General features: G+C 35.9%; 1 protein-coding gene across 1 annotated transcript in view; it reads right to left on the bottom strand.

The window, feature by feature from the left end:
* Positions 1 to 225: 225 nt before the first annotated feature.
* Positions 226 to 22,904, bottom strand: part of LOC123566429 (uncharacterized) — a 47,655-nt gene continuing 24,976 nt past the window's right edge. Inside the window, exons 6-14 of the mRNA XM_045360485.2 lie at positions 22,376 to 22,498; positions 19,570 to 19,647; positions 18,236 to 18,465; positions 16,809 to 16,898; positions 15,201 to 15,317; positions 14,444 to 14,678; positions 12,942 to 13,085; positions 11,228 to 11,384; positions 226 to 10,034 (exon numbers count right to left, since the gene is read on the bottom strand). Of these exons, the coding sequence (XP_045216420.2) occupies positions 9,866 to 10,034; positions 11,228 to 11,384; positions 12,942 to 13,085; positions 14,444 to 14,678; positions 15,201 to 15,317; positions 16,809 to 16,898; positions 18,236 to 18,465; positions 19,570 to 19,647; positions 22,376 to 22,498 (1,343 nt within the window). The 3' untranslated portion in view covers positions 226 to 9,865. The remainder of the gene's footprint in view (positions 10,035 to 11,227; positions 11,385 to 12,941; positions 13,086 to 14,443; positions 14,679 to 15,200; positions 15,318 to 16,808; positions 16,899 to 18,235; positions 18,466 to 19,569; positions 19,648 to 22,375; positions 22,499 to 22,904) is intronic.

The raw sequence follows: 22,904 nt of genomic DNA, 5'->3' as shown, positions 1-22,904 counted from the left end.
TAAACCGGCAAACAGTAATCAAGACAATTTTGACTGTGTACTGCCCACTCTCCCCAACCCGCAATGAAGACAAACACAATAGGGGGTATTTATAGCTAACACTGACAGCAAGGAGATTTTTGAAGCTGCTTCATGGCACAAAGAACACTGTTGTAATTATAAATTATTTAGTAGCAAGCCATCTCAGCAGAAAGAAAACTGAAAATCAATATCAAAGCTTTAAAATGTTTCATAAACATTTATTTTAAAAATCAATAACAAATATAGCAAAACAGTATTTCCTGGAATAAATAATTAGTCTTCTATTATGCATAAAAAATTCAAACATCTCACATAACATATTATAAATAGTTTTAACTATTTGTTAAAGTTCTACGATAAAATGTCAAATACCCTTTTTCTCAAAAGATTTTGAAGGGTGCGAGATTTACTGACATAATATTATATCCCGATACATTCACTTATTTCAGTAAGTTTGTTCAGTATGACCATTAACAATATTTTTTACAAAAATATCCACCATAGATGAAACATGATTGACAGTCAGGTGTACATTATTTCTTAATTAAGGTAGAGTTTATTTCTTTATTTGGGTTTTACGGCGCACCAACACAGTAGAGGTTATATGGCACCAAACAGGACTACAAATTTTGGTTTCAAATCTCATTTACATCAAACTAAAAACATGAGTTATGGAATCAAAATTTGCATACCTGCTGGAATCACAGAGTTACAGCAAAACCAAGTGTTAAGACCCTATTAGTCGCCTCTTAGGATCATGCAAGGGTAAGGCAATGGTTCCTATTCTTTTCATACACAGATCGTCCCAGAACCACATGGAGCCTTAAGGTAAAGATGTACAGATGTACATTATTTCTTAATATAGATCTGCATGTTTGGATAAAAGATTCTGCAATATAGAATTTGATTAAACTCTTGATTTTTTAAAACTTCAGAATATACTGAGAAAATTGGGTGAATGAAAAAGATAGGTCATTTTCTTGACTGCTTGCTAGACTGACTTGAAAATTTTGGACTATGAAGTTTTCATATTGGAAGTCTATGGGGAAATCACAGTTTTGACAACATTTTTGTGAATAGAAATTTTTCTACATTGTAGATTTTATTGAAACTTCTCACAGTTGAAATTAAACATATGATCTATAATATGGTGAAATAAAATGTATAGGTCCTTGTGTTTGATTTTGAGATATTTGCGCATGTTTACAGTATTATGAGCATTTCAGGCTGATTTTAAGACACAATGTTTTAATATCATCTTTTATCTTTTGAAAGATAGTAATGTTGCCATTTTCATAACTTTACCCACAGGTTGCCATTTATTCATAAACTGATTTTCATTTCCATCTGCCAAGTCCAGTTGTTTTTTTTTCACACTCTTTGGATATATGAATATGACGTTATGCCAAATCACTTCCGGTGTATCAAACATGCAGAATTACCTTAACCAGGGTTGCAACTTTCCTTGAAAAGTCTGGGACAAAAAGGTGTTTTTTTTCAAGGTCGGTGAATTGTCAAGGAAATCTTGATAATGGTCAGTGAAAAATGAAAGTTTAGAAAAGTCAGGGAAAAATGAAATTCTGGGTTGATGTTTAAAATGTTCAGTGGTTATGGCAGTCTTAAATTAGTATTTATAAGTATTTCCAAACACATTTGGGTGTAATTATAAGGGATTAGTTTTAATAGCCAAGTCAAGTCAATTATTGTCACTAACTAATGTTGTCATTATAATGTTTACACTCATATACACTCATCTGGTTAGAACCACTTAACAAGGTGGCCCTAGGTCGCTCGCCTGAGTAACACACCATAACAGTGTAAATATGTTTTACCTAGTGATTTCATAGAGACAAATATTTTGACAAATTTTCATTAAGATTGGACCAAAAAACATGGCCTCTTGACTGTAAACAAGCATTTTCTTTGATTTGACCTGGTGACCTAGTGTTTACCCACATGACCCAGATTCGAACTTGTCTAAGATTTCTTGAAAACAAACATTCTGACAAAGTTCGGGAAGATTGGAGCAAAAAGTGGCCCCTAGAGTGTATACAAGCTTTTCCTCTGATTTGACCTAGTGACCTAGCTTTTGACCCTATGTGACCAAGATTTGAAATCATGCAAGACTTCATGATAACAAACATTCTGACCAAGTTTTATGAAGACAGAAACAAAATTGTGCCCCCTAAGGTGTAAACAAGCTTAATATTCTTTGATTTGACCAGGTGACCTAGTTTTTGACCCCACATGATCCAGATAAAAAATCATTCGATATTTCATGCAGACAAACATTCTGACCAAGTTTCATGCACATCAAATGAACAATAGAGTTAACAAGCTTTTCCTTTGATTTGAATGGTTGACCTAGTTTTTTGACCCCATATGACCCAGTGTCAAACTTGGCCTAGGAATCATCAAGATAAACATTCTTACCAAATTTCATTAAGATAGGGTCATAAATGTGGCCTAATGAGTGCTAACAAGCTTTTCCTTTGATCTGACTGGGTGACCTAGTTTTTGACCCCATATGACCCAGTTTCAAACTTGGCCTAGAAATTATCAAGATGAACATTCTGACCAAGTTTCATGAAGATATGGTCATAAATGTGGCCTCTAGGTTGTAAACAAGCTTTTGCTTTGATTTGACCAGATGACCTAGTTTTTGACAATGACATGACCCGGTTTCGATCCAGGCCTAGAGATCATCAAGATAATCATTCACATTTAAGGGGCAGTAACTCTGGAACCCATGATGGGATCTGGCCAGTTTTCGAAAGTAACTGAGATATTATGCCGATACAATTTGTTTGCAAGTTTGATTAAAGCTGATTGCAAAATGTGATCTCTATCATGTTCACAAACCAAAAATAGCAAATTTTGGCCCTTTAAGGGGCCTTTCCTCTGAAACCCATGATGGGATCTGGCCAGTTTTCGAAAGGAACCAAGATATGCCAATACAAGTTGTGTGCAAGTTTGAAATAAAATTGATTGCAAAATGTGGTCTCTACCTTGTTCACAAGAAATTGTGGATGGAGGAAGAAGGGCAATCACAAAAGCTCACCCTGTCACTACGTGACAGGTCAACTAAAAAGACATGAAATAAAATGAAAATCAAATTCTGCTTGTTTGATATAAGATATACTATCCTTCACTTGTGAGAACCACAAATTCGCTTTGTAAATACTTCATCTGGTATTAACAGCTTGAAACAAGGTTTGATCTTACATTTGTACAAGGAAATATCCTTGATCTTTAACTGCAACTAACATATGTACCAAATGTCCTACAGTATTTGCATGTTTGAAGTAAATATACATGTAGGATGTCCCCAAGAAATATAGGAAACCTAGGAATGTCTGAGCTTTTCCTGCACAATTTTGTTCTATAACCTGAAAGATTAGCTTCAAGATTTATGCTGAAAACATGGAATTATGATTATTAAAACTGATTACAACCATTTCTTTAAGGTAGTTTTGCATTACTGAAACAAATACTGTTCTACAATGCATAATCTTTATTAAACCACATTTTATTCAGAGCATCATTGTACCGGAAGGAACTTCAGCCATTAAAGAAGACTGGATCATGAGCTTGATTTTTAATTAGACTGATTTTGAAAGTACGAGTAATGGTCTTCACTGCGTCAGTTTTCACTATAGGCTTCTATGGGATTATCACATCTTTGATGACATTTTCGCATGCAGAAAAAATCCACAATGTAGATAAAAATGGAAATTTTCATTGTCTTGGATATCACTATTTCCAATCATATGGCCAAGCAAAATGTATAGACCTATGTGCTTAAATTTTTCACTCCCATATCAATTGGAGACCTAACACTGATGCTTATTTTATGTTATTACTTTAAACCATTTTACATCAAATGCTAAATACTGTCATTTTTTTTTTTCAAAGACAGTAGAGCTGACTGTTTAATACTTAATATACAAATTACGACAACATTTATGCTATATATATAACAGCAAACAAGGCATTATTCTACGTTTTCCGGATAAATGAAGTTACACAGTCACTTCCAGTTAATCAAATGTGCTTAACTACCTTAACCTATCTATGTGTGAAAGAAAGAGAGAAATAAAGGGCTGCATTCTTAAAATGCAAAATCATGCCCCGAGTGTATAACCAAAGATGAGGGGTTTTTTTTTATGTTTTAAGTTTGAAGGTGAAAATCATACGAAGGTCAAGGTAAATTATATGTGGTCAGTTTGTAGGTTCTCAAGTGTGAGTTTTAACTAAACTGGATCATTTATGGGGGCTGTAGGACTATAAAAAGTTGTTTTTCTGTGGTTTTAAGTTTGAATGTGAAGGTCATATGAGGGTCAAAGTCATTTATATATAGGTCAGTTTGTAGGTCTTACCGCAAGGACTGTAACAGTTGTGTGTGAGTATGAACTAAACTGGGTCATTAATGTGGGCTGTAGGCAAAGCAGTAAAATCTGGTTAACCAAAATGTTGTTTCTAGGTTTCACGATTAAAGGTGAAGGTATCATGAGACACAAGGTCACCTATATATAAGTCAGTTTGTAGGTCTTGCCACAAGGATGAGTGTATGAACTAAATCCAGTCATTAATGTGGGCTGTATATGAAACAATAAAATCTGTGTCATATGGACTGACAAACAGACGGACAGTTTGATCGATAGAAAAATTATGCTTTCAATTTTCAGAAACAAAGTAAAAGCTGCAGCCTATAATTCTGAATGCAAAAAAACAACAACAACATAAAAGATGTGACACAAGACATTTTGTCATCTTTTATGTCTCTAAGGGGTAAATCCTTAATTCAACTAGTCTAAGAGCTGCTTTTGAGAACAGTACATGTCTCCCATAACTGCATAACCATTTAGTGATTCAAAGTGGTTTGGATGAGTGGTTCCGACAAAATGGTTTGGGTGAGTGGTCCGATCAGTAATTCAAGGGCCATAATTGAAAAGTGCCTGGGTCAATTTGGCTAGTTATCGAATTTGGCTGAGGTCTTATTGGCAAACACATTTTGTTCAAGTTTGGTGAAGATCGGACGAGAAATGTCCAACTTAGGGTGCAGACAAGCTTTGTGACACACACACACAGACAGGAGTAAATCAATATGTCTCCCACACCACTGAGTGGTTGGAGACATAATAATGTATTGCAACATAAATATACACACATTTGAACAAAATGTGCTAAAGAAGAAAATGGCACTACAGTTCTGCCAAGTGTTATCATCCCTATTCAGGCAGTAACTAACACATGGCACAAGTCTATATTCATTTATCACCTATCAACAAAATATCACAGAAGTCAACAACTAAACATGCTTTACAAAATATTTGGTATTAATTGCATGTTAAGATCAAATTTGTCTGAGACAATTAAAATTTGATTAAAATTCAAACAAAAAATAAATCAGCAATAAAACTGAAGTGTAGTGTTTGCTTATGCTTGTATTAGACTTGTGACGTCTATCAAACAAAGAAAACTAAGAGAAAAATTACAATTTTCTCTACACAAAAAAAATCTGATCATGTCTTTTTTTTCTATTAATATTTATAATAAAGTGTTTAGACCTGTAATGATTACTTATGAAAACTTTTCTGAATTTTTAACAAAGCTGAGCTCACACTGTCACTAGTGTAAAGTACAAAGTACATTACAAAAACTCTTTAAGAAGAAACATGTACTAAACTGGTCTTATGGTCCACTTTACAAGGACACAAGATGAAACATTAATGTTTAATGTAAATATTTCATTAAAACGCACTGTTAAAAAAACTCTTCACAACTGATAAAAAATTATCAAAGCTTTACTAAATACAAATGTATTCCAATGACAATTAGATAACATATCTAACTCTCCTTCATACAGTCCAACATACAAGTACAGAGTAACTGAACAATAGTACAACATACTAGCATAGAGTTACTGCACAACAATGCAAATTGTGTGATTTTTGAAGGCCAAAAAACGGGCTTCTGGACATTTTCCTGCAATGCTGCTTATCATAAAATGATTACTTATATGACTATGAATTAATAAAACAGATTAAGTGGAAGAAGGCACACTTATTAAAAGAAGACAACAATATTTACCACATTTTCACTTTGTAGAATAAAAGCATATAAAAAAAGTTCCATACAACTGTATGGTAATTCGAAACAATACAAGTTTTAAATCCAGCACTACAAACATTATCTATAAGATATACATAGATGAAAATTATGTTGCATGGCTATTCATCAATTCCTTCCAATTATAGAATTTTCATAATATATTAATTAATATAATACAAATCACAAGAAATTCACAGACAAATGTACACAAATATTTTCAATTAAAGTATCTTCAAACTTTGTATAGTTTCTACATCCACTTCATGCATCAGTCACACTAAACCGTATAGTGTTAACAGACGCCCAACATATAGAAAAATTGCAGCAGAAAGTTATCTGGTGACGAAAGACTTCTACCACTGCTGCTCGGTGCTCTTGCGATCAGTGTATGGGGCGATAAAATGAACAAAACGCACAATGACCCCCTTATCAATGCATATATACAAGACAAACTCCGTTCAATTAACGGGTATCAGCGTACTAGTAACGGACATGTACCGCGTAAAAGGAAAGCGCAACACATGAGAAACTGTCAAAACGTTCTTTGAACGTTTAATGAATGTGACCCTAACCATAACCTTGTCAGTTATCGTCCGTTGAACATACATTACATCCGTTGCATGTCCGGTAGTATTCCGGCCGTGAATCAGGTCCTACGGACAAGAACAGATGCAGAACAGACAAGTACAGAATAAGAAATGCACAAGTAATGAACAAAATGCATACCAGCACATTGCTACCATACAGCCTACAAACAACTTTGTCCAGTGGTATACATTTCAAATTTTGAACATGCTTAAAGCCTTCCACCGGATGGACGAACATCGCCGGACAACTTGAGAGCTGGCGCCGCATGAAAAATGGAAAAGAAATGCATGCGAATGGACATGAACGGATTGAAAATTTTGTTAAATGTTGGAAGTCTGTTAACGCTATACACTGTAGTGTGACTGAACCATCAGGAATACTACATAATAATGTGTGACATATCTGGTTCTTGCATAATTAGGAAGAAATTCAAGCAATTTGAATAGTTAAACTACCTATAAATGGAATCAGTCAGAATTTTCAAATCTGATGAAGTCAGAAGTTACTGTATGCATTAAATGTGTACTGATTTATTGTAACAAATAGATAATTCAATATTATATTACTTTAACAGAATTAATTGAGACCAGTAAAAATATGCTGATAATGGAAGAAACTTTGGTCCTATTCGCTGGGAATGTATAAAAATACCTATTATGCAATAGATACAACAAGAGCTGTCACAGGAGACAGCACGCTTGACTATTTTGATGCTAGATAGTGAAACTTGGCACATCTGTTGAAGCCAGAGCTGTCACTGGAGTGTTCAATGACTCTAATTGTGGATGAACATATTGCACAATAGCTCGAGTCTGTGTCAAAAATATTAAGTAAGAAAAGAGATAAAGATAAAGTGTATCAAAACATTAAATAAGCATAATTCTAAGTAAAAAGGGGGCATAATTCATAAAATTTTGGTGCAAGAGTTATGCACCTTGTGTCATATGATGTGGGTGATAATGTGGAACAACTACTTCAAGTTTGAATCGAATCCATTCAGTAACTGAGATTAAGTGAAAATGCATCAAAATTAACCTTAAACTCTAAGTAAAAGGGGCCGTAATTCATGAAAAATTGATGCAAGTGTTATGCACCATGTGTCCTATGATGTGGGTTATAAGGTGGAAGAAATATTTTAACTTTGAATCAAATCCATTTAGTAATAAAAGATAGAGTGAAAGTGCATCAAAATTTTAACCTGAAGTTGTAAGTCAAAAGGGGGAATAATTCATGAAAAATTGATGCAAGAGTTATGGCCCCTAGGCCATATAATGTGGGTGATGATGTTGAACAATTGTTTTAAATCTGAATCAAATCAATTTAGTAATAAAAGAGATAAAGTGAAAGTGAACCAAAACATTAACCTAAAATTCTATGTAGAAAGGGGGCATAATTCATGAAAAATTTGTGCCAGAGTTATGAATTTTGTCATATGATGCGGGTGATGATGTGGAACAATTATTTTAAGTTTGAATCAAATTGATCTAGCCATAACTGAGATAGAGTGAAAGTGCACCAAAACTTTCACCTGAAATTTCAATTAAAAAGGGGAAATAATTCATGAAATATTGGAGTGAGAGTTATAGCCCTTATGCCAGATGATGTGGGTGATGAAAGAAAATGTAAAAAAAACTTTAACCAAGGTGGGAACGCGGAAAGACGCCAACGCCGGGGAGAGTAGGTTAGCTCTTCATATACTTCGTATAGTCGAGATAAAAATGCAAAACAGTGTGATCCAGGGAGATTTACACAATGTCTGTTTTCTAACAAGAGGGTCATGATGACCCTGGATCGCTCACCTGAGTAATATGAGCTACATGTTTCAAATGTCAAACTGATGATAAAATATTAAGAAAGTCAGTTGGTCACATTCATTGTCAATGAAATTCAGTTTTACAATTTATGTGCAAAACTGTGTATGTCATCAAAATTTCAAAGCTGTATCTTAAAAAACAAGAAAGTAGGTCAGTAGGTCAAGTTCACAGTCAAGTGACATCATATTACTTGGGGTCATCAGGTAATTATAATTAAATAATCTTGGAAATAGGATCAGATGATTTTTTAAGTATTTTCCCTATATAACTCACATAATAACTAAGTGAACCAAGGGCGAGGCCTTTTTTAACCCCAGGGGCATAATTTGAAAACTTTTGGTAGAGGACTACTACACAATGCATCATATCAAATATCAAAAGCCTAGGTCATATGGTTTCAGACAAGAAGATTTTTAAAGCTTTTTCCTATATAAGTCTATATAAAACTTGGGACCCCCAGGGCAGGACCTCTTTTCACCCAAGGGGTACAATTTTAACAATTTTGGTTGAGGACCATAAGACAATGCTACAAACCAAATATCAAAGGTCTAAGTGCTGTGGTTTCAGACAAGAAGATATTTAAACTTTTTTTCCTATATAAGTCTATGTAAAACTTGGGACTCCCGTGACGGGGCCATATTTGACCCTAGGGGGATAATTTGAACAATCTTGGTAGAGGACCACTAGATGATGCTACATACCAAATATCAAAGCCCTAGGCCATGTGGTTTTGTACAAGAAGATTTTCGAAGTTTTCACTATAAAAGTCTATATAAACCATGTGACCCCCGGGGCGGGGCCACATTTGACCCTAGGGGGGATAATTTGAATAATTTTGGTAGAGGATGCTACACACCAGATATCAAAGCTCTAGGCTTTGTGGTTTTGGAGAAGAAGATTTTTAAAGTTTTTCCTTTCGGTTGCCATGGCAACCAGAGTTCTTCATGGAATTCAATTTTTTGAAAAATTTTGAAAGGGGACGACCCAAGGAACATTCCTGTGAAGTTTCAAGTAAATCTGCCCAATGGTTTTGAAGAAGAAGATTTTTTTACAAAATGTTGACGCATGACAGACATCAAGCGGTCACAATAGCTCACCTTGTCACTTCGTGACAGGTGAGCTAAAAATTAAATGTCTGGAAGTTAAAATGTGTACAGAAAATATTTATACTCTATCAATTGTGGGGTAAATTTATGATGAAAAATGTAACAATTTTAGCTGCACTGTTCTTTGCTGCATATAGCAAAATTACAACTTAAATCATATCCACAGAGGATTTTACAGTTTGTTTTAATCTGAAGACCAGTCCCTTTAAAATTACTGTGGATTTATGTCTGTGTTTCAGCCAAGGATTTCTCTTGTTTGTTAACATCCCCATTAGCTTCTGGCAACTGCAATAAACTTGGCATACCTGGCACTGGTGTATTTGATCTTTCATTGTTCCTTTTGTTCATCTCAGACTCAAACATCTTGATTCCCAATGGATCTGAGGAGTCTCTGTAAAAATGAAAAATATATACTGAATCAAAAAATCTAGCTTGCATAGTTGTGTGCAGTCAGGAATTTAATTATGATAACACAAGAGAAAAGTCTACGGCAATCTTCTTACATTTAGACAGGATGATAGTTCAATAAAATTGTCCCTCTGCGGTGCCTTAGTAAGAATGCTGGTGTCACAATGGTCAGCAGGTTGAACTAAAACATAAGGGATTTCAGTTCCATTCTCAGTCATGGCTGAAACACTATTAATTTACATAACTTGATACTATTTCCAGCAGTACTGGCTTACACTGGATGCTTGGGAGGTAAATAAGACACCTGCTTCATGAACAACTGGAGAAAAGTTGTTCTATTCATTCCAAGTCCATTTTGGTCAAATATCCATGTTAAATATCAGACATTTGTCTGTTTTTAGTATGTGTCTTTCCAGCTTTTGATAGCAGAGGAAGACCCCAGGTGCCCCTCCATGCATTATTTCATGACAGGCAGGCACATGGGTAAGCCAGCTGGATGGTTTCCTCACATGAAGAGTTCAATGCCACAAGAAATGCTCAAACCACAATAAGGAAAAATATTTAAGAAAAAAGAATTATTTGAAATAACGCCTTAATCAAGCAAATACTGGCAACCAAATGTACTCATTAAAACATAGAAATTAATTTCAACTGGTGTGAAAGAATTTATACCAAGACAATTCTCAAACAGTGAACAGAAGTGAAAACAGGGCACTTGATCCAAAAAGCAGTATAGAGAATGGAGGACAAGTTTACTCTGGCATACAAGATTGTTACAAAATACACGTTTTTCATTAGAAAATATTTTCTTTGTAAATGAGCCGTGCCATGAGAAAACCAACATAGTGGGTTTGCGACCAGCATGGATCCACACCAGCCTGCGCATCCGCGCAGTCTGGTCAGGATCCATGCTGTTCACTAACAGTTTCTCCAATTCCAATAGACTTTAAAAGCGAACAGCATGGAGCCTGACCAGACTGCGCGGATGTGCAGCTTGGTTTGGATCCATGCTGGTCGCAAACCCACTATGTTGGTTTTCTCATGGCACGGCTCAAATGTCAATACATTTTTTCCATCTTCTTATTTATCTTAAGCCTGGAATTTTCAAATTGTTAACTCACTTACCTGTATATTTCACCAGGTAAGTGATTTCAGTAAATTACGAAATATACTTACGATATAAGCACATCAAAAACTCCACAGCGATTGTACCTGTATTTGTGGCGGTAACCATTGGGCCACCTGACACATACAACTCCACCTGTCTTTATTTTATAAACAGTACCTATCTGGTCCCCTCCACCATCTTGGTTCCCATATCGCCAGTCAGGACCTGTAACAGTAATTGCTCACATGTCGGGTATTATGTCACATTTTATTTAATTTCTGCAAATCAAGCTTGTTTTGAATTTTAAATTACTTAATATATCAAGTTTGAAGAAGTTCTTCTTATTGTTATTCAGAACCTGCCAGAAATAATGATTATGAGTTGTTATTTAATCAGAACTTTGAACAAGAGCACGGCAACGTGGAGCAATATACACCCGAAGGTATGACCTTTGACCCCTAAGTGTGACCTTGATCTTGTAGATAGCCATCCAGAACATGAGCTCTGCACATCGTCTTGATGTGGTGAACATTAGTGTCAAGTTTCTTCGAAATCCTTCAAGGGGTTCAAAAGTTACAGAGTGATGGCCTTTTACCCCCAAGTGTGACCTTGACCTTGAAGCTTGACATCTAGCACATGCATTCTTCACGTCATGAACATTTTTGCCAAGTTTCTTTACAATCCTTCAAGCAGTTCAAAGAATTACAGAGCAGACACGAAACACACTCATGTGACCTTTGACCCCTAAGTGTGACCTTGACCTTGAAGCGAGCCATCCAGAACATGCACCCTGCACGTTGTCCCAATGTTGTGAACATTTGTGTCAATTTCTTTAAAATCCTTCAAGGGGATCAAGAGTTACAGAGCGAACAAGAAATAACAAACGGACGAATGGACACCGGGGGTATAACACAATATGTCCCTTCGGGCATATAAAAATTGCTACAGATTAATTTTGATGGAAATTTACCATTATAACTGTACTTCAGGACTTAGAACACTGTATAATTGTTAGCAGATAACACTGTAATATTTTATGATGACAAAAACTTGTATGCCCTTTGTATATATTATATTTTATTTAACAAAGGGCCATAACTCTCAACTGACCAGAAGAAATCCAGAACAAAATGCCAGGTACACAATTTCACATGCTGAATAATATTTCTATTATGTTTTATGACCATAAGTCAAATATGTTTTAAGATACGTGCGACACACACATTAAGGCCCTTTATGCATATTTCTACTAAGTTAAGGGCCATAACTCTGATCTGGCTAAGTGAAATCTCTTTGCACAACTTCACATACTGAATAATATTCCTGCAATGTTTCATAATCCTAGGTTAAATACTTTTTGAGATACGTGTGACACAAACTTTTAGACTTTTTTAAGCATATTTTTGTCTAAGTCAATGGCCATAACTCTGATCTGGCTGTACTGTGTAAGATCCTAATTAAAACACCAGGTACACCACTTCCCATGCTGAATAACAATACTGTGAGGTTTGATGACTCTGGGTCAAATACTTTTTGAGATATGCAGGACACAAATTCAGACAGACAGACAGACGGACAGGCAAGAGCAACTGTTAGTGCCCCTCCCCCAAATTTTTGGGGGCACAAAAATGCCTGTTAAACAAGCTTAATTAATATGACAATTATCAATTAATAAGCAAAATATTGTGTTTGGATATGAATGTGAAAAAAATGTCATCTAGTAAATTTCTATAGAATAAATTGTTAATAACGAAAATGAAAAAACAATTTCTTTCAGCATACCTCTCCTAACTTTGAAACCAACTTTTATTGTATTGTCTATTTTATGCTGATCCTTATCATCTTCTGGAAATATCTCAAACTTGTCCTTAAACCCACAGTTACACAGCGTGTTTGCTCCATTCTCCCACTGTACAAATACCTTTCCTGCAACAATGATAACTGAATGTCAAATACCACTTAAATTCAAAGTGTGTATGTGTGTTTCGGTTTAAAGTCTTTTTCAACAAATGTTTAGTCATATAAACTACGGTGTCTACTTGTAGCAGTGTGCCCAATGCCCAACTTTATAGTGCTGCCTCACAAGAATATCATGCCATAGGCATAAGACATGATACCAAACCACATTATACTGACAACGGGCTGACCAGTCCTCTTAATGCTTAACAGCAAGGGAGGAAGCAGAGTACTAAAGATTTTTACATCTTTGGTATGACGCTGCCAGGGATCGAACCCACAACTTCCTGCACTCGAAGCGGGCACTGTACAAATAGGCTACCAAGGCAGTAAAATTAAAAGTGACACCCAGGGCGGGGCCATATTTGACCCTAGGGTAATAATGTGAACAATCTTAGTAGAAGACCACTAGATGATGTCATATACAAAATATCAAAGGTCTAGGCCCTGTGGTTTTGGACAAGAGGTTTTTCAAAGTTTTTCCCTATATGAGTCTATATAAACCATGTGACCCCCAGGGCAGGGCCATATTTGACCCCAGGGAAATAATTTGAATCATCTTGGTAGAGGACCACTAGATGATGCTACACACCAAATATCAAAGCCCTAGGCTCTGTGGTTTTGGACAAGAAGATTTTCAAAGTTTTTCCCTATATAAATCTATGTAAATTATAAAAATAAACAAAGGGTCATAACTCACTCATAAATTGCTGAACCAGTCTGATTTTCAGGGGGACACAACTAGGGTACCAAAACACCATTCTGACAAAGTTTGGTCAAAATCCCCCAGTAGTTTCTGAGGAGATGCGATAATTAGAAATTGTTAACGGACGGACTGATGGAAGGACAGAATGACGACGGACGCAGAGTGATTTGAATAGCCCATCATCTGATGATGGTTGGCTAACAAGAGAAGTTGAAATTCTTCGAAAATCAGGTTTTTCAAATATTTTCTGTTTTATTAACAGTGATCTTGACCTAACGGTGACCTTGACCCTAGTGGCCAAAGAAACAATCCCAAACATTTCTGTCCTATTAAGCTATCTATACACAAAGTTCCCACACAATATTTCATTTCTGTTTAAGAGTAACTGCGTAAAAATCATTTAATCTAATTTTAATTGCAGTGGTCCGAAATACAATTCAAAGCTATTTCTTTATATATAAACTTGCAAAACAAAAGTTTGATGACAGTATGTCAATCCTTACTAAAGCCCAACTAAATCAGAAACCCCCTTTTTGATGATCCAATTTTCAGTAACACTGACCTTGACCCTAAGGCAACTAAATGACTTTTCAAAAATTATTTTAACCATTTTTCACAATACCTCTGTGTTTGCGGCTATGACCAGTTATAGTTCCCTTCCCTGGTGCAAGACTTAAAAGTCTGCCTGATACATCTGGTCCTAGGACAACTCTTGTGCCAATTTTAGGCAATTCTCGCAAATCTGTTGGTTCAAAATGGACATCATCTTCGCTTGCAGTGCTCATGCTGTCTGAGCTATCTAGCTGCCGTGCCACTACCCTAGAGTGGGCTGCTTCTACAAGAGCTACCATTTCTGCCTATCAAAAGAAAAAAGGTCAATATTAACAGTCTGTCCCTTCCCTTGCATGAAACACGTGGGCCACGATGGCCCTAAATCATTCACCTGAGTCACACCCCTTGCTTGAACAGTTTTGGTATATGGTAATGCAAGGAAAAAGCCTGAAAAAATTATTGCTTGTGTTGGACTAAGAATCTTCCAGATCTGCTTGAAATGAACTAAGATATTGTTGAACTAGAGCAGTTTGACTATCAGCTTGCGCAGAACTACTACTTACAAGTCAACTACTTATGTTGAACTAGAACACTTACAATATTTGCTGGAGTTGAACTATGGTTGAAATAAGTACTTGCTCAACATCTGCTTGTCTTGACCTATGATACCTTTTGCAGGATGCTTATGATATCTGCTTATGCTGAACTAGGATACTTACAATATCTGTTTGTGCTGAACTAGGTTACTGGTACTTACAATATATGTTTGTGCTGAACTAGGTTATTGGTACTTACAATATATGTTTGTGCTGAACTAGGATACTTACAATATCTGCTGGTGTTGAACTAGGATACAGTGATAGGACCAAGGATTTGAACATATGTACATCTAGTTGATCAGTTTTCATCTGGAACATCTGTTTGGACACCTGGGCAGCTATATACTGTAAAAGAAATAGTAATTATTATTGTATATCTAAAAACAAGATGCATCAATACGACTCTGATGCCACCCTTTCCTGTCACAGTATATGGTTTCTTTACTCTAGTAATATTTTTAAGATAACAGCATTTAAACTTTTAAGTTCTTCTTGTATTTTCAACTAAGTCAAAGACAATAACTCTGGTCTGGTCACATGAAATCCCAAACAAAGCACCAGGTACGCAACACATGCTAAAAATATTCAACATCTGCAATAAGCTGCATTCAGTATTATAAGCTTTCAGGTTAAATAATTTGTTGCACTCAACTGTTGTTGTTATTCTGTTAAGCTAATGTCTTGAACAACAACAACCGATACATATATCTTAACCTGAAAATGTTCCTGATTCACAGAGATGGAGTGCACTTCTTGAATGTCACTCCATGTGTATGTAAAATCTAATTACAAACATGTGTACCACTTTTCTTCAAAACTGTGCAACATTTCAGAAATTTACCACATTTTTATTAAACATCTTTGTCAACTTACTCATACCGGTACCCCAAATAAAAAATCTTTTACTGAAACATTGTTATGCCACAATGCCAAATAACATTCAACCATTTTGGAACAGTGGAGCCATGGGAAGCGTAATGGGCAACATCAACATGTCACCGTTGCAAGAATATCAACATCACATATGGAAGTTTAAAATTGAACACCTTGGCAGTGACTTTTTTTGCTACTTTTTACTGCCAAATACAGGCTGTTTCCCTTGGTCAAAATAGCTACATTTTCCCCTAAAATTGTTATATTTTCCCTTAAACAAGATCATATTTTCCATTTGGAATAAAAAGAAATGTTATGTAGTATAATGAATAGTTTTATGAGTCAGTGTTTATAAATTTTTCAACTCCAATTACCCCCCCTCCCCCCCCCCCTGTTGCTTCAAATTTACAACTGTTATGGACTGAATTATGTAACACTAACTGTGTTTACTTCTCATCAGGTGCCAAACTCACAAGGCCATTGGCATCAGTTCTTGCAAACTGGCACTGCGCTTGTTATCATGAAAATCAAATGATTTGGATTTTCCCCTTTCTAGGGTTTATCACACTGTATTCAAAATACTTCAAAAAAGGAACAGGTTGTATTGAGTTTGGGTGGGGGAGTTGAACGGCCAACTGAAGTACAACTGAAATATAATTTAAACATTCCTTTCCCCCCATAGGATGTTAGTAGATTATCTTTTACATGTAGTTTCATTACCTAATACATCAAGTTTGTTGAATAAAAAACTTATGCTTTCTAGAGGCTCACATTATATAATTTAATTCAACATGTTCAATTAATTCAGTAATGAAACTCAAGCCTCATTTGTTATTTTTACATTATTTGTCAGCAAGCGTGTATTTCTGTTATTTAATTCCATCTAGTATTTTAATACTAAGTAAAAGATAACCAGTGTTTAACTAACAATCCAATATGGAAATGAATGTAAGTGCTACTCACATGATTATGTGTACTGTTGACTAAGGTTTGTACATCTGATAGGCTCACTATTCTTCCATCTGTAGCTTTACACACTGACTCCAGCAAGTCCTACAAAAATACACATGTATTCTCATTATTTCTGTACAATAAGATGGTACAGATATTTCCTATATTTCAAAGTACTCTGTCTGTTGATATGTGTTTAACATACTACTTTTCTTAACAGCTTATTTGTTTCAATAGCGTAACAGCATTCTGTTAACTTACCCAGTTGTCCTGAATTACTAGGACTGTTGCTCTGAAAGTGTCTTTCACATGAATCCGAGATGGGACATCAAACATATGGAATTAGAGATGGGGAATCAAAGGTTCAGAGGTGGAGAATCACAGGTGGCTATCTAAAGTGGAGAATCAGTAATGGGAAATCAAAGGTGGGAATTCAGAGATATGAAATCAAAGATGATTAATCAGAGGTGGAGAATCAGAGATGAGAAATCATAGATGGGAAATCTGAGGTGAAGAAGTAAAGGTGGAGAATCAGAGATGAAGAATCAGAGTTAGGAAATCAGAGTTGGGGAATCTGAAGTGGGGAATTAAAGGTGGGAAATCTGAAGTGGGAAATTAAAGGCGGGGAATCATAGTTGGAGAATCATCAGAGTTGGAGAGTCAGAGTTAGAGAATCAGAGTTGGGAAATCTGAAGTGGGGTATTAAAGGTGGGGAATTAGAGGTGGGAAATCTGAAGTGTGAAATTTAAGGCGGGGAATCAGAGCTGGAGAATCATCAGAGTTGGAGAATCAGAGGTAGAGAATCAGGGTTGGGAAATCTGAAGTGGGGAATAAAGGTTGGGAATCAGAGATATGGAATACCAGTTTGGAAATCTGAAGAGTGGGGAATTAAAGATGGAGAAGCATAGATGGAGAATCAGAGTTGGGAAATCAGAGCTGGGAAATCAGAGTAGGGAAATATGTGGGGAATTAAAGGTGGGAAATCAGAGTTGGAGAATCAGAGTAAGGGAATTAGAGACAGAGAAATATCTTCATATAAGTTTAGTTATGTTAAGTGGTCATAATTAACCATGACTCGTCTCACAGAAAAAAATTGCAACCTTTAAAGGAATACTCCTGTGTTCTCCCTGCTTCACAAGGTTAGTGGACAAAACTCATCTCATGTTTCTTTTATATACAGTTTTAGCATACCTAATTTTTGTGTTATAATTTTGTTTTCTCTCATACACTGTATTTGCAGTCTTTCCAAAAGTTTGAATTTCAAACTGTTCATAGATGTATATCTAATTTATTTACATATTAGTACTAAATCACATTAACAAACTGACAACTTCTAGCAGATGCTTGTTGCAAGTCATGCCAGAAAGTTATATATGTACCTACAAGATTGAAAATTTTGAAATCTAAACCTCTCCAATATTTATAAAAGTACTATTTACTGTATTAGGATTCTCGCCGACTGGTACACAGTCTATGTGTGTGTGTTTTGATGGAAGCTTCCAGTCCCGAAGACTGGTCTCTAGTTCCTGGCAAGCTTCTTGCTGAACCAGATCAGGAATGTCATCTGAGGTGCATACAAGTGACAAGGGCGAAGGTCGGCCATCTGATAACAGGATTATACGATGACGTAGAATAATATCCTGCAGCTTACAATGACTCTGGCCTAATTCTGAAACATCGTAAAGAAACCAATATTTTAAAGTTCTAGAGGTTGTATTTCATGAAAAACACAATATGTCTCCTACCACTTACCATGAATAAACTGTAAAATAACTCCAGTGAAAATCACTACACCATAACATTTCAATGAAACAGACAATTAGGCTTGGCAGAAGTAACTTCTGAAAAGTTTGATGGAATTCTAACCAGTGGTATAGGAGAAGTAGCACAGATCAAAGAATTTGACAAATCAAGGGTTATGACAATAATATGCACAACTACGCTTCACAATCACTCATGACTTTTGGTGAAATTCAGCCAAGTGGTTTTGCCTTTGCAACCAGTGCAGACCAAGATGGTCTGCACTGTTCGCTATTCAGTCAGTAAATTTTCAGTCAACATCACTTTGAAAAATAAGTGGTACTGCCCAAATCCAATGATGAACCAGTCCATTTTAGAAATCTAGCAGGGTTAAAATATTCAAATGGTGGATACAGGATATTATCACATACTAACAGTTTAACTCTAGCTGTTGAGCCAATATGACACCAATATATTTCCATCTGTGGCCTCTTTTCATGTGTATCTTCATGTAAAAATGTTCACAAAGTATTTTTCTCCAGTTAAAGAAAAAATGTAACTCATTTGCAAGAGTTTGTTTGTGAAATTATTAAAGGCCTCGTAGAATTGTTCAATATCTCACTGCAGCATTTGTGCATATTTCTAGATACAAATCTAATATTAAGAATTATTTCTTTGACAACTTATGGAATGATTTAGAGGTTAAAATTGCTGTGGGCTTTGTAGACCATACAGTAATAACTTAACCTTTAGCATGCTAGATAAATTATCGTCTGCTGCAAATGTCGTCTGCTAAAATTGTGAAGTTCATTCAATTTGCTCCAAAATTGGAAGAAATATTGTCAGAGTAGCAAACAGCTTGGAACCTAATCAGACGCCGATTTAATCGGCGTCTGATCTGGTTCCAAGCTGTTTGCAAAGGCTGTTAAATTCGCCTGCAGCAGGCTAAGGGTTAAATATTATATACTTGTGTATATAACATATGAAAAAGGGCATTGCAAAATACAATGTACAACTATATAAAGACAGATACCTTTGCGAACAGTCTGGATGAGCAATGAAAGACCAATCCCTGGTAAAAGTGGTGAATTACCTTCTGGTCTTAATGAATCTAAAATAAAAATAAAAAATTACATTCAAAATTTTGAACTCCTTGACATAGATCACAGCATTCAAACACATCAATCCTAAAAGCAGTCAATATTTTATTCTTAACTGTTTCAACTTATCAAATTTAGAGGTAATGTTAAACCCGTTGATAAGAAGTGTTAAGACTTAGTTCAGAACTGACAAAACTCTACACTTCTGTAAATGTAGTGAGGTATGGTTTAAAGGTGCACTCTTAAACTGCCATGCTCACTGCGAAAAAAAGGTGCATATATGGGAGTATACGGTCCCGTATATGTCTAATATACGAATATCGTATAAAAGGTATCTTTCCTGAAAGTATGATCAAAACCTACGCCTTAAACATACTTTTGGACCTTGACAATCCCTAACTTTGAATACTGACATAAACTGTTGAAACGTATTTATGCTAAGTATGAATGAACGGATCCATGTGAGAAAAACATGAATGTCAAATTAAAGAATACGGGATTCCCGTATATGGACTGTTCCATATACGGGATAAATGTTTCCGTATACGCCCGTATATTAGGAGTATACGGAATGCGTACACTCCCGTATACGGAACCATTTTCCGCAGTGGCTGTGTGAGCTAGCTTTCATAGCAATGCAGTTGAGTGTCCATCTTAGACCTAATAGGCCCCAAGTTTGATTCTGTGTCAAAGCTGAAGTATTTTCAGTCTGTTACATTATCTTCCATTGTAAGCAAGTCAGTATTAGAGCACCCTTACAGTGTACCCTACTTCACAACTGCCTAAAAATAGACTGAAATTGTCTTCAACCCTTTCATAACAACAAGAAAGGAAAAATCAAAATGCTGGCAAAACTTTAACACTATATAACTTAACAGTGTTTAAATACAGGAAATAACACGTCCCGCAGAGTAACTAATAGCAGCGCGCTGACGTCAAATGAGTTGTTTTTCATGCATAATAATCTATACAGCGTGTATGAATTACGTGTAACACTACTCCATTTTATCACTTTGATTCAGAAGTTTTTCATATAAAATTGTAGATCAAATATAACAGCACTCTTTCTCGGTGCCTTTGTGGTGCCGAATAATACGTCCACTTGATGTTAGATAACAGTGTATTAACGGAAATGTGCCTGGAATTTTCATATTTGAATTCATATTCTTTTATATTCAGCTGTATAGTTCAGTACCAGTGAAGTTGTATTATATTAACCTTTACTGTTAAAAGAATTGAATTCTCCAACTAGAAGATGCTTTTGTAGAAAAGCACATGTCTCCCTCAATGCATAGTCATATAGGCAAAACGTCAATAGGGGACAGAAGTGAAAGTCAAAGAGACACTGATGGTTCGCTGCAATAGGGACCATCTACATCCCACTAAGTTTCAATATTCAGGGCCTAGTGGTTCTCAAGTTATGAACTCTAACAGTTTTCCATGTTCTGGCCCCTGTGACCTTGACCTTTGATCAAGTGACCCCAAAATCAGTAGGGATAATCTACTCTGCAAGTCCAATCATCCTACTAAGTTTCAACATTCTGGGTCAAGTGGTTCTCAAGTTATTCATCTGAAAGTGTTTTCTATGTTCAGACCCCTGTGACCTTGACCTTTGATGGTTTATCTACTCTGTAAGTCCTAATAAGCCTATGAAGTTTGAAGGTTCTAGGTCAAATGGTTCTAAAGTTATTGACCGGAAATGGATTTCCATTTTCTGTCCGCAGCAACCTTGAACTTCAAAGTCATCTATTGTGCATGTCCAATCATCCTATGAAGTTTCAACATTCTGGGTCAAGTGGTTCTCTAGCTACTGACCCGAAATGGTTTTCCATGTCCAGGCCCCTGTGACCCTGACCTTTAACAGACTAACCCCAAAAACAATAGGGGTCATCTATTTACCATATACAATCATCCTATGAAGTTTCAACATTCTGGGTCAAGTGGTTCTCAAGCTATTGATTGGAAATGATTTTCCATGTTCAGGCCCCTGTGACCTTGACCTTTAACAGAGTGACCCCAAAATCAATAGGGGTCATCTACTCTGCATGACCAATCATCCTATAAAGTTTGAACATTCTGGATCAAGTGGTTCTCAAGTTACTGACCAGAAATGGTTTTCCATGTTCAGGACCCTGTGCCCTTGACTTTTAATAGAGAAACCCCAAAATCAGTAGGGGTCATCTACTCTGCATGTCCAATCATCCTATAAAGTTTCTGATATGAAATTCAACAATCTGGGTCAAGTGGTTCTCGGGTTATTGATCAGAAATGGTTTTCCATGTTCAGGCCCCTGTGACCTTGACCTTTAGCAAAGTGACCCCAAAATCAATAGGGGTCATCTACTCTCCATGACCAATCATCCTATGAAGTTTCAACATTCTAGGTCAAGTGGTTCTCAAGTTACTGATCGGAAATGATTTTCCACATTCAGGCCCCTGTGACCTTGACCTTTGATGGAGTGACCCCAAAAACAGTAGGGCTTTTCTACTCCATAAGCCCTGCCACCCTATTAGATTTGAAGGTTCTAGGTCAATTGGTTCTCCAGTTATTGATCGGAAATGAGAGTGTGACGGACTGGGCAAAAACAATATGTCTCCCCCAATATAATCCAAAGTTATATTGCTATTAATGTACTGAAAAAACAACATGCAGAACAACTTACAAGGTCACCAAAGATTTGCTACAAATGTAATGTCTCTAACCCATAATGCATCATTTTTTATTACTACTGAGACTTACTTAAGTCTTTAGAAAGTTGTGTATAGTTTTTAGCTGGCTGTGACACAATTCTTGTCTTGTATCCAAATGTTACCATGGCAACATACTCTTCTATCTTCTCAGCCTGTTTCTTCTTCTCAAGTCCTATATATAAACAACATTATTCTGTGAACCAGTTTCCGAACTGATTAAAACAAAAAGGCGGATTTAATTTTAAATAGGTTAAAAAGATTTAGGTCATGTAATGAATTTGTTCAAAATGTTAACATCATTTAACACATGGTGTTATTTTTAGAATTCAATTGAATTTTCCTGTCCTGCTTATCCAAACATTGTGAATTTGTTTAAGCATAGGCATAAATTTGATAAGAAAATACTTTCCCATGTGAATAATATGAATATAAAAACAGCTGACTTTTGTCAAGGTTTTGCATTGACGGCTATGTATTAAGGAGGTAGGTTACCTTTATATTTGTATGTGCGCATGTCCAACCGGAAGCTAGCGTGACGATTTACGACGACGTTTACGACAAACTAAATGTCTTTGTAT

The sequence above is a fragment of the Mercenaria mercenaria genome, chromosome 8 (assembly GCF_021730395.1).
Source record: "Mercenaria mercenaria strain notata chromosome 8, MADL_Memer_1, whole genome shotgun sequence".
NCBI classification, from domain to species: Eukaryota; Metazoa; Mollusca; class Bivalvia; order Venerida; family Veneridae; genus Mercenaria; species Mercenaria mercenaria.
The sequence above is the reverse complement of the archived record's forward strand: the minus strand, read 5'-3'. Positions and strand labels throughout refer to the sequence as shown.